The sequence below is a fragment of the Pantherophis guttatus genome, chromosome 3 (assembly GCF_059756535.1).
Source record: "Pantherophis guttatus breed Tessera chromosome 3, ASM5975653v1, whole genome shotgun sequence".
Taxonomy (NCBI): Eukaryota; Metazoa; Chordata; class Lepidosauria; order Squamata; family Colubridae; genus Pantherophis; species Pantherophis guttatus.
This window is the reverse complement of record NC_142065.1, coordinates 167898827-167915421: the sequence shown is the minus strand read 5'-3', so window position 1 is coordinate 167915421 and position 16595 is coordinate 167898827. Positions and strand designations below refer to the sequence as shown.

At 34.2% G+C, this 16595-nt stretch overlaps 1 protein-coding gene across 11 annotated transcripts in view; it reads left to right on the top strand.

The window, feature by feature from the left end:
• The window catches only part of ZNF521 (zinc finger protein 521), a 316223-nt gene that overhangs the window by 256645 nt on the left and 42983 nt on the right, over positions 1-16595 (top strand). For 4 of the 11 annotated variants that reach the window (XM_034429635.3, XM_034429631.2, XM_034429632.3 and 1 more), the window contains one exon: positions 8392-8457. The exons of 5 other annotated variants lie outside the window; for them this stretch is intronic. In XM_034429635.3, the coding sequence (XP_034285526.2) occupies positions 8392-8457 (66 nt within the window). The remainder of the gene's footprint in view (positions 1-8391; positions 8458-16595) is intronic. 2 more of the 11 variants (XR_015733603.1, XR_015733604.1) reach the window with 1 other exon arrangement.

Here is a 16595-nt window from a genome sequence, read left to right as displayed (position 1 = left end):
GTCTCAGGGCAGCTCAAGAAAAAATAATTTAAATCTTTAATAAAATTAGATAAGATTCCAAATACATAGTTTCAAAAAAGTCAAATGTGACAAATAAGAACATTCCATCTCACTGAATAGACATCTCGGATTTACATAAAAACTCACCCATCTGACTGGAAAGGCTCCTAGTATTTGTTATATGGCTAAACTAAAACTGAACATAACTTGAACAGTTGAAATTTTCAAGCAGATTTGTGGGCAGAAAAATTGGGTCAAGAATTTCTATAGGGAAATGAAAAACTTTCCAACAGTTTTACAAGCCCAGGATTCACCTTTAGTAATGACAGTAATACTACTGTTGAAGAGAGCCCAGGGGGAAAAGTATCTGCATGATGAAATACAAAGATTGAAATATGAAATACTAATGGGATGCAGATTCCTAGAATGATGATAATACCACGGGAGATAAGATATTCTCCCACACACCTTCAGAAACTTGCATTGACGTTGGCAGCTAATGGCCAAGGGCTGAAAATGTGGTTCATAATACAAACTGTGCCCCTTTTATACTTGCATTTTGACATGGGCAGAGTTTATTTAATGACATCACAAAAGATATGTAATCATTTTGACAAAATTTCAGCTTGCTGCAGGACACACACACACACCCTATTTTGTATAATGATGGAACACCATGAGGCTGTCTCTGAAACTACAAAAGCAGTTTGTTTTCATCAGACTGAATCAGATAGGGTAGAAAAAAAGGGGGGGAATAGACAAAACCCTTTTGAAGTGAGTATCCATCTAGATTTTTCTGAGGCAAGGTTCCATTTTGTGGATGCTGAAAAGCTACAATCTTATTCCGGAGACCTTGACTATTATGGGGACATAAAGTGAGTGCATTTTACTCTTATGGCTTAGAGAAGTATTTGTTTTTGTGGTGTGTTGTATTGAAGTTCCCAGCTAGTATGACCATGCAGCCTGGGAATGTGGTGACTTCAAATATCTGGGAGCATCAGGTTGAAGAAGACTGGCCAATAATTTTCAGGTTGTTGTTTTTTTCCATAAAAGTCTTTACCATCTTCAAGAACTGAACACAACAAAGCAAGCAATGTCTTCCCCTAGATCTCTTCACCTTTTTTTTCTTTCTGAAACAACCTTGCCTTCAAAATAAGACTGGGGTAATATTCCTTTGTGATCTTGCCATGCTATGACCATGTAGGAAATCCCTGTGTGTACCTGTAGAATTATGAAAACTTGAGTTTCTTTGTATGTAGAAGGAAAGAGGAACAAAGCAATGAATTCCAACCACCTTACATCAAGTGTACTTGTTTTCCCTCTCTGGTCATAGGAAGACTGACATGTAAGCATGACATGAGCAATGCTGTCAGGAAGAACATAAATTTGCTACCTTCAAGATTTCTCACAGAGACTCTTAAGCAGTTCTAAAGTCAAATCTGAGATTCAGAGCTGACAGTCCAGAGGTTTCCAGAGGAATTCTGTCCAGTTATATGTATCAAGTTTTAAAAGGGTTACTACACCCTTTTATTTCTACATAAAAGTCTAGATTTTAAAGTTCAAACTTTTTAAAATCTAAAGGCCATAGCTGAGTGATAAATCAGATGGCTTGGCATTCAGAATATCCTTAATTTAATTATTGGGATCTGCAAATAAATTAATTCAGTACAGATCCTGGAAATCAGTTTCCTTTTGGAATATTCAGTACTAGACTGGATGGATCAATGGTCTGACTCAGTACATAGCTATTTCCAATATACATCATTACAAGCCATCAATATGATTTCTATTTCAAGGTGAAGAACAGAGACTGTGGGTATATGAATTGCTCAAGGCACTTAACAAATGGATGAGGCAGGATTTGTAGTTACTATACTTTATTTCTCCAATTTTTCATCTACTAGGCCACACTGAAATCAATAAAATACAGTATATATTATATATTGAATAAAAATTACTTTTATGGCTATAGCAGCTTTATAATAAAGAGTTCCTTCCTTCCTTCCTTCCTTCCTTCCTTCCTTCCTTCCTTCCTGATTCAGAATAACTTCAGGAATCATAGAATCAACAAGCTTTGATTATTGTTTTGCATTAGCCGACACTTTGTTTACAGATGCCTCATTTGTCTTTTGGCTGTCCTGACATTCCACACTGACAGATGTATTTTTGTTTGATCTCACTTTTATCAAGGATTTTCATCCCTAATTGCGCTATGATAATATAGGGCAAATGACTCATTATTATAGTCCTGTCATGATAACCATTATGTTTGTATTTCTACTTTGATGAAAGCCTATTGTAGCAAAGAAAACATATTTGTGCAATTGTGTTCAGAGTACAATATTTCATCTCTTGGAAACATATGGCATATGAATGTAGGAAAGGACAACATTAGCAATAATATATTTACTATTCTGTGGTGACACAATTACTCTTGCATATATGTTTATGAATATATTAAATACATTGGAATAGTTTTTGTCATTAGATCCTTCTAAAAGAACTCTAGTTATAAATGTTTCTTGAATATTATACCATGCGAATAGAAAAAGGAGAAGGAGTTACTGCTTTTGGTGATTTATGATCATAAAAACAAGAGGATATTGTATATAAACCACCCATAGAAGAATTGCTAAAACATCTAGTGTTAGAATTATACTTTGCCAGTTCTGCTCTTCCAAAGCTTTTAATAAAAAGGTTCCCACACCCCATTTATCTCATCACTTCTTCATTAAGCTTCCAACTTGGGAATATTGGTAGGCCAAAAATAATCAAAAGTTATATTCAATATTTTATTCAAGGTTCAGAAAGTGCTACTCTTGCATGATTTAGAACACAGTTGTGAACATGGAACCATGTTAATTTGTGGCATTTCTACAATTAAAAGTTCCATGTGCTCTGTTTTGCTGTGTACATTAATCGAGATAACAGTATGGTACTGGGTCATTAATCTGGCCATAGCAGCTTGCATGCCTGTCAGAAGATTATTGCTCCCAAACAGCAGATGGATTTCAGATTTCAAGATGAGTTAATATAAGCCTATTGCCTCTACTGAGTTTAGCCTGCTTTAGGAATTAGCTACCCATGTGTAAACATGGTGAATTGGCCAGGGAATTAGTATCACCATAATGTCATTTGTGCCTTGTTGATGTAAGTGTTGGTCTTACAGTGTGGAATAAAATACTCACTAAGGGCCATTTTTCTTCTCTATTAATGTTCATATGGCTCACAGCTTGGACAATGTTGGTATTATGAAGCAGCAATATTATGGCAAACAGACTCATTGTTGGATTTCATATCTTTATATATGTAGTAACAGAGCCTAGAAGAGAACTTGCCCATCTAACTCTGAAACTCAGTTTCAATTTCCGGGGAAGATATGTTTGTCATAAATAATTAAATAGATAAACTAACAAAATGCAAACGAAAGGCATTCCAAAATATAAGACTGTTACTTAGCAATCCTTGACAATGAAACATACTCTTAAAAATACAGTATTTAGATTAAATGAGAACAGGAAAAGAAAGAGGAGAGCAAAAGAAGAAGGAAAAAAGAGAGAGGCGAAGGAAAATCACAGTGTGATCCAGGTTCAAATTTTATTGGATGAATATTCAAAGGCATTTATCTCTAGACAGAACCCTGGCAATTTACTGCAGCTCCAGTGGCAATAATAATAAATGCATTTTTATAGCCAAATAGTTCAAGCAGCCAACAATGTTACCACTATATAATTAATAACAATAAGCAATTAAAGAGAACAGCAGGTTACAGCGATAAAGCACAGAAATATATTAGCACAAAAACAAAAATACAGAATGTGTGGGAAAAGGAGAGCATTGGGTCAATTTATATCCTTTTTTCTTGTGGATAAAAGGTGCATAGCTCTAGTTTGCTGCTGCTGTGAAACCTCCATTCATTTCAGAGGAGCTTTTGTAGGAGTCGTGCAGGCTGCACTGGAAGAAAGCCCATATAGTGGACTAGAGAATAGTACCCAAAATCTACCAATTTTAACAACAACAAAAAAATAATGGTGTGTAATTAAGATGATAGATATAAGTACACCAATATCAGAAAGTCATGCCGAATGCTGTAAAATGGAAAGATTGCATAAGAAATCAGAGCTGTATTATTTTTGAAGTTTAGGTCTCTCTGAAGTAAGACAACATCATAAGTATTCTTTATTTTTCATGCAAACAAATGATGCTTAGGGTCTTCCAACAGAGAGCAGAATCCTACAAAGATGCCAAAAGCTGGCCTTAGAAGATGCTGAGGGATATGATACATTGTTGCTGATGCAAAATGGATAACTGAGAAAACCAAAGAATACCCAAAAGAAGTCAATATATACTTCATTGTTTATAGACAGGCGTTCCATTGTGTCAACCATGTGAAACTGTGGAATGTTCTTAGAAAAAGAGAACATCTCATTGTCATCATGCCAAATCGATATGCAGATCAGGAAACCATAATTCAGATAGAATATGGTAAAACAGGCAGGCTGGCAAAGAAGGGAGACAAGCTATATATCCTCGCCTTATTTATCCAACGAATATGGGAAGATGGATTGGAAAAAAATGAGCATGGCTTTGGAAGAAGAAACACCACTAGCCTGTGCTTTGTTAATGATGCTACTCTGATAGTTGAAAATGAAAATAATCTGTAAGATCTAGCCATGAAAGTCAAGAAGCACAATGAAAAAAATGGAACAAAGATTAAAACTAATAGTAGATACAATTTAGAAGATACAATGAAGATGCTGAAGCGATATATATATTTCTGCCTTTTAGGGTCAACTAACAATAGTGAAGGTGTCAGCAGTTGAGAAATATGCTGCAGACAAGAATTTGGTAGAATAGCCATGAACACTTTGGAAAAGATATTCAGATGCCAGGATATATCTTTGCATAAAATGATCAGGATTGTCTATTGTCAATTTTCCTTAAGATATTATAGAAAAAAAAGTCGGATTTTGAAAAACAGAATGGAGAGATCCTTTTGAATTTTTATGTTGGAGAAGATTCCTGAGCATACTATGGACAGCCAACAACATTGAACAAGTCAACCCAGAGTTCTCACTTAAGGCATAAATATCTAGGTTCAAATTATCATACTTTGGACATATTATGCAAAGACCTATTCTCTGGAGGCTAATAATGCTGAGCAAGGTAGAAAAAAGAATTAGCAGCAAGGTGTATGGACTCAATTACAGCGAAAATGGGTACACCATTGGAAGAACTGAAGAAGCAGATTGGGAATAAATTGTCCTAGAGAATATATATGTGGTTGCAAAGAGTCAACACCGGCTTGATAGCGTATAGTAAAAAACTAATAAAGTAAGGTGCATAGAAGTATTATATTTTATTGCTGAGCTCCATAAGTTTTGTTTTGTTATTAAAAATTAAAAAGTGAGCAGAGATCATTTTTAAAAAAGAAAATATTTCTTGAAATCTTGGCTTTAATAGTTGTTGGTTTTTTTGTTCCATTGGTTAAAACAAGTTTTGTAGTATTTTCCTTTTTGTAGTATTTAAGAAAGGAACATATCATTTAAGAGAGATTTAGTTACTAATATCCTTTATATTATTTTTGCTCATTTGATATTTTCCAGAATCCCATAACCATCATTGACTGAAAATTCCAGATTTCTACAAATTAGCAACAATGATTCCATAGTTTCCATTTAGTGGTATTCCTACATTCAACAAAACATACTATAACTAGGTCCAGTTAGGGCCCTTTATTTAGCCCATTCTAATTGAATGCCATTTACATTGCTGACATGTAATATGCTCTGATTATGCAGCAATAGGAACCAGATTATATCACTTCTGCTATGCCCACAATCACACATTCCCTCAAATGAATGGTTTGCATGTGACAAATTGCTTTGAGATGGTAATTCTGATTTATTAGATGCAGGTAGTCCTTGTTTAACTACTGCTCATTCAATAACCGTTTGCAGTTACAACAGTGATGAAAAAGTAACTTTGCAACTAATCTTTGCATTTATAACTTTTACCGGTCTGTAAAACAAAGGAAAAGTGAAGTAAGATTATAAGAACCAACACAGTTTATGAAGTACTTCTTTAAAGACTGAGTTGCTGGTTCTAATTATGATCACTAAACAAGGACTACCTCTACAAAACTAGAAATTCTACAGATGCCCAGAGTCATCTGGATTCTCTTGTGTAAGCAATTCCTTTTGTGTGCTTTTTCACGCCTATGACTTAGTTCAATGTGTAGGCATTATAAAGCAAGATTAAATAACAAAAATAATATTGAAGGCTAGCTGGAAGCATGATTTCATTTTTTAATACATGAGTACCCATACCAGTAACATATTAATTAAATTATGATGCACTGAATAATAGAAAAATACGAAATAAGATTTGAATCAGTTTGAAAATCTGAGTCACTTTTGTTTTTTCCATTTGATTTATTAAAACACAGTTTTGACACAGTTCTTTCAATAATCTAAATTTTCAATAACAGGCATTACCTCCAGGGGAAAAAATACCAAGACTGAATTGGGTTTTTCCTATTTTCCCTCCAAGTATAAGACCAAGATGTAGCCCAAAGGAATAAGTCCATACTTTTTAAAATTAAATGATAACTAACTGTTAGTTATTATATTTCTGTCTGAGAAAACTTTAGGTAAAAGATGCAAAACAGGCAAAATGATCTTAGGTTCATGATGATAATTTGCAAACACAAAGAACAGTTATTAATTTTCAGTGATTCCCTTTCTTTCTGCTATATCCCTAAGCACAATATATTGAGTTCTGTTTCAGGAGTGGATTTTCATGGTGCATTGGGACATTTAGAGCATGAAAGAGGCAGTTACGATCCCAGCTTTGGTGATTGATGCACATCTCAGACTTATAATAAATCCCACTGAAATCAATAGGTGTATATGGGATAGTTTTTAAATCAAAATATTGGTTCTGAGTTAAGGCAATGATATAATACTTAGGGCGTTGGTTTATTACTGGAGGGATCCCAGCTGATGTCAACCCTCAGCTATTCAAAGTCCCTGGATAAATTTGGACATATTTTTTCCTTTATTTTTTTCTCCCCCTCCCCTCCCCCACCCCAACTTACTTGATAAGTTGATGCTGTTTGGGAAAAATGCAGTACAATCCTTAACTAAGCCACTTTGAAACTTTGGAGGAAAGGCAAGATTTAAGCATAACATTATGTTTGTGGGATTGTAACCTCAATTTGAAATTACATGTGAAAACATACCCTTTCAGTTCTCATGATATAATGCTATTATGCAGGCAATAAACTCACACAACCAATGAGAAGGATCTCAGTTTTAAACCTTAGATAACTTTGAGGCATAATTTTGAGGCAGCTTTGACTATCTTTTTTTTTCTTTTCCCCATTTTAAGAAATAAAGAAATAGTTTTCTACGTATCAATTTGGCATACTTTGAAAAGTCACTATCCCTGTCTACATTATTCTGCTAAAGTGACAATATCTTAAATATATTAAAGATACAGTACATTCCACTGAATTTAGAATAATAAACCATAAGGGGATATCTGATTTACTTTCTAAATCCAAAACATGTGAATGAAATTTTCAAGTAAGTTCAGTGCCATGAGAAAGATTTGTATGATTTCCCTTAACCATGTCAAAAAGCATTTAAAATTTATTGTTTAAATTCAGAAACCAGCCACAAAAAAACATGTCCCAGCAGATTCATTAGGTGCTTATATTCCAGACTAGTGACTTTTTTTTTTCTTAAAGGATTTCATAAGCAAAGATGTGATGCATATTACTGAAGCATCATGTGGGAATGACCACAAAGGCATACCACTCTAGTAATAGGCAAAATAGAGCCTAAAAGTAAGAATTGCTCCAATGATGTTCTGTTTGTTGCCTGAAAGCTTTAATGAATATAACCAGTTTATTCCATTTGTTTATATATTCTTTACAGCCAAAGGTATAACACAAGAAAAAGGCAATAAAACAATGCAGCTTTATGCCAGACTTTGTGTTTTGATATACTATACTGTGTATGCTGACCGTATCAATAATTCTGTTTCAACTTTATTCACATATTTAATGTGCAATGTTTAGAAAGACAAAAAGAATTTCCAAGCGTGCAAGTACTTCTGTGTAATCAGCTGATGTCTTCTGCAGGCAGTTTATTTAGCCATTTTCTTGTGTTTCCTCAAGAAACATTTCTTGATAGAGAGAAGTATGTGTTGTACGCAGTTTACATAGCTGATTCACTGTAATATGGAATTCATACTAACTACATGGATCAGTTTTAGAAAGTGTTTCCCCAAGATCTGACAACAGGTAGAGTTTTCTTTATGCTGCATGAAGTATCCATAAAGTGTCTTTTTTCAATTTTACCAATTTGTGTTTTTTCTGTGTAGAACTCGATGGTAGATATACCAGTACTTCCACCAGTTCCAGAATTCCCAGACAGGTGGGCAATACTAGTAGGTATTTAACCTCAAACAATTAGAGAAAGCTATATCTTGCAAGATGACCAATTTTAAAACAAATTTATAGTTGACAAAACAACAAAAAATTGCTTTCAAAATTAAGAGAACCAATGCTTTAAAATAAGCCAAAGTGTTTTGATTTTAAGTAAATTACATTTTCCATGAAAATTAATGTAACTTTTATTAACACAGATGTGCAGTATGTAGTTTTTGATTGCTCGTTTCGTTGTAGTTCTGTGTATTATATAGAAAGGCAAAACAAGGAAGTGTTATTTCAGAGAGAAAGAAAAGTTAAGTTGTCTAACCTAAGCTCACAATTACAAACTGGAACATGGGGCAATACCTACTCACACTTAGCTTTTGCAGTTCTGTAAAGTAGCCAAATAATTGTTATATAGAATTATGAACATATCATACAACTATGATACCTAATACATTTGAAAAAATACATTTAAATTTATATTAATGTATTATATTTATTAATTTAATACATTAATGTAGTAATTTACATTAATTTAATTTTCCTTGTAGCCTAATATTATAGGATCTATGCCTTGCGTTAGATTTTAAATGATGTTTTCAGATTTGTACAGAATGGCTTCAAGTTGCAGCAGTAGTATTCAAAATCCAAAATCATCAGGATCTTCTGAATGATTGGATACTTTGCATAGTAGCACTTTCTCTTTTTTAGAGATCCATACAACCCATAATCCAGAAGCACCAATATTACTCATGTAACATGGGAGCCAATCAGCAAGGGAGAAAGAATCGTTGTACACTATTTTATGTACGTTTCCTTTGAGTCCTGGCTCCTGATGACTTCATTGACATGTTTATGCATTTTGATTGGGAACATTATAGAAATATCTTCCATAGCAACATTCTGGAATATTTTTAATGCACTGGTCTAGGCTATAGCTTGGGTATCTCCAGTCCAAATGCTAATCAGGTCTGCTTTGCTTCAGAGCCCAAACAATATCAGTCCAAGGCATTTATCTATCCATCTATCCATTCATCCATTTCATTAAACTTGCTGCCCATTCCATGCCAGGTCATGGCAACCTAGAATGATGAATGTATGTTGCATACATTCTGCAATAACAACAGGACAAATATTTCATACTGATGTGTTTTGTTCATTTCCTTTGTATAAAATATATTGGTTTATAAAAGATACAAACTAGGCCTCAGTATGTTCAGTTTCTACATTTTGGTTAATCTTTTTTACCTTGACAAATGATAGGATTTTTCTTACTTTTTTTTTTTTTTTTTTTTGAGAAATTTGCTTCCCAAGACAGACTTTCTACTTGTTACCCTGGATAGCTGGCCAGATTTAATTTTCACAAACTAATTACTTCAAATTGTCAGTTTTTCATAAATGCGCCACTTCATTAAGGGTCAAGTAAGTAAGAAAATTCAGTCACAAACAGCACTAGGCTTTCTTGAGGATAATGACGACTTTTCTAGTCAACTGTGGCATGCAAACATGGTTATGTAGTCAGAAGGGAGATCCTAAATGGGTCTCTAGAATAAGACTTCTTTAGGTATTCCGTCTTTTGGGTTCTTTTTGTTTAATTGAGCCCTCCCTCCACGCCAGCATGGATCATATTGATGGCAGCTTTAACCACAGTCAGACTACTGCAAATTATTTTTTTCCCTTGAACCAGAAAAATAGCTGGCCAGTATTCACAAAAGCAGCTGAAATACTGGGAATAGATAACAGTTATTGATATAACTGGGACACTTTCCCATGGCACTGTTCATCTGCTTCTATACCACTGGATAAATTATTTGCCTAGAGATAGACCTTGAGTTGTGCACCCGGTCATAGAGCTAGAAAAATTTAAGATCATCTCTTCGGTTTCTCTGAACAAACATAGGACTATTTCCCACACCGGCTGCCAATCAGCTGCTATACTATGATAGCATGTACAAATCTGATCCCCTTGGAATCTCCTCCTGCCCCTTTCCACAGTTTTTATCATCCCTGTTCTCTGGAGCAACAATTTCTTACTTCTCTGTAGCATCCCTTCCTTTTGTCATTTAGGGTTTCAAAATAGCAAGTATAAGATATAAATTAGCAACCCCACAGTGGGGAAGTCCATTCCATCTGCTGCTAAAGCAAAACTGCTACCACCCACACTTGCTGCCTCAGGCATTTGTCTAGGTGCATCTATAAGTCCAGCTTTAATAGAAGTGATAGAAAAGAACTTCCATTTATTGCACTTAAATTATTAGAACTTTTTATAAAGAGAGGGAGGAGTAGAAATCATAAGATTTTAATCACAAAATTTAACCAGATTTTTTTAAAAAAAATGTGGAAAAACATAAAATAATTTCCATTATATTCCATAAAATATAATAGAAGCAGAATAGTATAGCTTTGCAATGTTAGTCCAATTTCCCTCTTAAGATATTTTTGTCTACCAGAAGAACTAAAAGCTAACAATAGAGGAAGCAATCAAGATGATTCCCTACAAGATGTTCCCTGTGACATCTTCTCTCTGCCGTTAAGAGGACAGAATGCTAGACTAGAATTAACATTTGTGTGCCTCAGCATGGCATTTCTTGGGAAAAGGCCACAGCTCAGTGATGCAGTACATGGCTTGCTTGCAGAAGTTCTTGTATTTGACTCCTGATATCTCCAGTTAGAAAGGAGTTCAAGTGACATCTCTGTCTCAAAATGTCTTGACAGTCAGAATAGGCAGTGTTAGTTTATACAGATCTGTTGGCACAGAAGGAGTTCTTTATGTTCTTATTAATTCAGAGATGAATGTACATAAAATGTATATGTTATGTGATTTTCAGACTGCTGTGATAAAGCATAAATGTGAAAATGTTTCTCTTATGTTAGAGAAAGAAGTCTTTGTATAGGAAAAAACTATCATCATAAGTAGAATGTAATGGTCCAGCTTTCACATTCCATATCCTTTTTATCATTGTATTACAGTATAGCCTGTAGCAATATATACACTATAGACCAGGGATGTCAAACTTGCATCATCATGGCATCATCACATGATGTATCACAACTTTTTTCCTTTTACTAAACTGGGCATGGGTGTGGCAAGTGCGTGACACATCCAGTCCGTGGACCACGAGTTTGACAGCCCTGCTATAGACTATAGCAGTAATTTTGCTGCTGGTATGCTAGGTTTATGAAGTTTCTACAGAACTATTTTAATTCCTTAAGTTATTTAGCACATTTGACCTTCTATACATTGAAGAGTGATGTAAAAGTTTTCCAATATTTCTTTGTAATTATTACCACTTTGGACTGTGTCCAGCAAGCCTCAAAATTTTTGTCTATAGTTTTTCAGTAGCAGATTCCTGAAGTAATGTAAACATTTCCCTCAGCAATTCCCAGCTGTATATTTGATTTTTGCATTTCCATTTCCTTACTGCTATATCATGAATTGTTTTAGTTTGGTTTCTTCATTTTTATTTGTTTATTTATTATAATGATACTTGAGAAATTGTAAATGACAGAAGGCCTATTATAATCAAAGAACAATGAGCATATGTTGGAAGTTTTCAGACTTTATTAATTTCTATATTAGGTCTTTTAAAGAATTGTATTGCCCATCTGGGTGAATTGGGGACAACCCAAAGAAGGTTAAGTTAACATATTTGGCATTCCAGCAAACAATCAACAGGCAGTTTGATTCCCATGAGAAAGGGATCATGGTTTAAACCATGACTATGTAGACAGGATATGGGTTGAATAAGAAAGATATGGATAGAATAAGAAAGTGGCTCAAGGATATTGTCATGCAAAAAATAAGTAAGTACTTCAGCTGTTTTGCCTTAATAAGAGTGAAATACGCTCTCACTAAATAGACTGACAGCAATTAGTTGTTAGTAGTAAGCAAAGTAAACTTGATAAGTGACATGGCTAGAACGTTGCTGGAATATTCTTCGGTTAGGACAGAAAGAGCAGCAAAGAGTTAGAAATGATCTGCTTCAGCTACCACTGTCTGATTATGCCAGGGTGCATAGGAAGTTCTCTGTGCCCATTATTTCATTTTTTTTTTCATTAGAGACTCATCACAAGAGGTCTTACTTCCACTCTACCACACAACACTTGGAAATGAAATACTAGGCACAGCAACCAGAAGAGACTCCGTATTTGCATAGTAAATGCTACTTTTACCCTAGTAGTATAATGCATCATTTTATTTGGAAAACAGCAATTTTCATGTATAGATTTCTCAGTCAGCATGTGCTCCAACAATGCATATTATTATGATCATAGATGATGAGATGCTGATGCTGATGATCTGTCATTTTGACAGCTTGATACAAATCCTACTTAAGAATGTTCTTGGACATCTTCCTTGAGGCAACCTCAAAAACAACTGTGTTTATGGTGGGGAAAACTGTGGTGTAAATCAGGTCTATAGTAGTTGGTAGATATCTAATTTGTAACTTAATCCCTAGAGGTGATTGTCTATAAATTTCATAAAAGCATACCTATAACTCCTAATAAAAACAGAGCTTTGCCAATCTATTAAATCCTTCATAGAATATTTTAATGGTTATTAAATCAATTGACTCTAAATCTCACTTTCATAAATGAGTCAGACAGTATTTTCCAATTACTATCATCTACCACCTTTCTAAAGATTAGATTATTCTGATTGATTTTTTTTTAAAGCTCTTCAGTGCTTTTGGATTTTTTTTTTCCTTGTAAATTTGTTGGAAAAAAGTAGTTTGAAGTGGATGTACGAGAGGAGAATAACCTCTTGAAATGATGTTTCTGACACTTCATTTCAAATTTGTCACAACTGTAAATTCTCAAAGTAGCCTTTTGCTGTCTGTCTGTTTATTTCTGATAGGATGTTCAGTGTTTCTACATTAAATGTTCAGATATTAAGATTTTCTGTGCAGTTATCATTCAGTGTTTTCCGCTTTTATAACTACAAGAAGCACCAAAATGTATGAATGTAAAATTGGTGTTTCAAAATTAAAAATTAACATGATTGAAAATTAGGACATTTTGAGACAATGATACTGTCAACCTTCTCTGGATCATCCACAGTTCAGATCTGTTGCTGTCATGGCATCATTACCAATCCAGAAAGTGTTTAATGACATATGATCATCAATTCCATGGGAATGCCCCTGAAAGGGATTTACCAATACATGCAATAAAATACAAAAAAAAAAAAAATCAAGGGGAAAAAAAGACCTTAAAAGCATAAATAATCTTAACTAATAGCCTTAACACAAATGATACATTTTTAACAGTTCACATAATTCGTTATAGGCCACAGCACTTCCCATTACATCTCTATAACAGTTTTCAACAAACAAGCAGCTTCCAGATTGATTGCAGTCTCAACACATCTTGAAGGCATCAGAGGGAAGAGTGGAAATCATCTATTTTATAGTATTGAGGAGGAGGAGGAGGAGGAGGAGGAGAATAAACCTAAACTATCCATAGAGGTGTAGTGCAGATATAATATTTTTGGCTCCTTTTCATAACCATAGACATCAACAGCATCCTGCAAGCTTCAACATTCAATTTATCTCCCATAATGTTAATGGAATCCAGAATTCAAACATACATGTTTAATCATGGCTATATAGTGGGTTTTTTCAGCATGAATTTTTACCATGAATATGAAGATATGGTATTAATAGGCTGTCCCCAAACTGAAAAACAGGAGAGGAGAGGGAAGTAAACCTGAACAATATTCTTCTTTTCCTGGTCAACTTATCTTATTTATTTTCTCATGAATCCTCCTCTTCAGACTTAATATTAGTTATACTTAAGATGTTTATTTTAGGCATAAAACCATATATTAACTGGAAAATTACCTTGCAGCCTCCTTTTAAAAAAATTATGTGTACATTGGACTTCTGAAATACAACATTTGAATGTGCAATTCACAGTAGCAAATTTGAGAAAACAGTCCCCATAAAATGCCTGATTTTTTTTCACAGGCATAAACAGGAAGTTTGGTAGTACTTTTTCTACCAAACATAATTTTGATACTCTTATGTTTGCTTTAAACCATTCTATGTAGGTGTTTTGCATTTGGCAACATTTTTGGAAGCTGTCATTGCTTATGTTCACTTTGATAGATCTAAAATTGAGGTTCTTTTTTTTTTCTTTCCTTCATTAAAACTCATAAACCCAAATATTTGGGAAGGGGTCTCTGAATAATACGCCGCCTAGAGTAGCCCTGCAGTGAGATAGGCAGAAAATACATTTAACAAATAAAATAAATAATAAATAATATGCGATAATGCCTGATATAATTCACATAAGCCGTCTAAGTGGGATTCTCCCCTCCCTTCCAATTCTCAGACAATTTAAGAGAGATTTTCCTCCTGCAAATATGCAATGCCATAGAACTTATTGAAGATGGAAAAATGTAGTGAGAAATTTTAAAATATACAAATATTGGAAAAATGTAGTGAGTATCATTGTGGCCTTTTGTAAGCAGTGAATATTTGTTGAAAGAAATAAACATTGTATATTGTTGTATACAAATGTTTGCTTCTGCCAACTTTGTTGTAAAAAAACAGTAAGGTACAGAGAACAGTGAATGATGTTGGTATAAACTAGATTTATCTATGCGCTTTTCTTTTCCTTTTTTCATATGACATGACTTTGATTTTTTTTTTAAGCTGCTATTTCTTATTCTCTTTCTGTTTTGTTGTTATTTGTTTTCTTTTGTTTTATTTTTACATAATGTTGCTTAGGCCATGAGAGAATAGTTTGGTATATTCAAATATAAATGTTTGTGAATAACATGACCATTTGGATAATTCTGCCATCTTCCAAAATAGCTAGTGATAACCGTTCTTGGAGACCTGAATCAAACGTTTGGCTTGATCAAGAATCAACATTCAGAATTATATAATCAGTAGATTTGTGGGGATATGAGTTACGAAGGAATGCCCTGCACTTAGCAAGCATAGCACATTTCTTTTTCTCAGCTAGGAAGTATATTTTGAAATATCATTCAAATTCAGACAAAAGAAGTTCAGCCTTTCACATACCATTTCTGTTTTGGATTTCATGAATCTGCTGATGCAACTAAACTTCAAAAAAAAAAAACAACCTCTGCTGCAAATATTTATTCCAAAGTAAAACTATATTAATTTAGTGGAATTTACTTCCTGGTCAGTGGGAGAGATTTTGCTCCCCAACTGATCTAGATTACTGACCGGAGAAAAAACAAGTTAGTTTCTTTGGTCACACGGATACATGAAAATATTCAGAATTCCCTATTTCTGACTTAGGCGTAGTCTTTTCTTCTGCAGAAAGTTACAATTTCTGATCAAAGAGACAAATCTGTTCTTTGACTGCTAATATAATTGCTCTCACTGGCTAAAAATATTAAACATCAGCAGGGTTTTTGCACACATGTAGTTGTGTAGTTCTTTTAGCTAAACCATCTCTGATAATGTTGTTAGGAATGAGAGAGCTGGTGCAGCAGACAACAGTAATTATGCCTCCTTGTATTAAGGATAAATTCCAGTCATTGTGAGCCAAAACATCAGAGATCTAATCACTTTTTTTGGTTTTAGTCTGTCATAGTTTGGGAGAACAGCTCAGTAATGGGGTTAGATTGTTTATTTGTTTGTTTGTCAAATTTATACAATTGCCCATCTCACATGAAATGACAACATATAATAAAATCATAAACCGATGGCCATACTTAGTTTTATTGTTACTTCCTATTTTTTCATCATTTCTTGGGAGTCAATAATGGAAGGCTGTGTTACTTTAGGTGTGGTGGGACAATTTAGTATTCAGCTGGTAGTTATCTTGAAATAAACCAGAATGATGTACTAGGCGCAGTTGTTTTGTGAGTGTGCATGTGTTTTTATTATTAACTAATGTATTTACCTGTAAAACCAAACTATAGATATAAGACAATAGTGACACAGAGGAGGACCTTTTCTAAGATAGGCTGAGGGAATTGAACCCTATACAAAAGAGCTGGGAGCTGCATTTTACCTAGCAACTGTTTCTAAGTAGGACCACCGATCACTGTTCCCATGGTGGAAGTAAAGGAGCTGAGAAGAAAGACTAATGCTAGACCTAGGATGAACAGGGAAGGGGAAAGGGCACCAAGGGCCTGCAGCTGAGAGCAAGGGAGGTTTTAGGATCA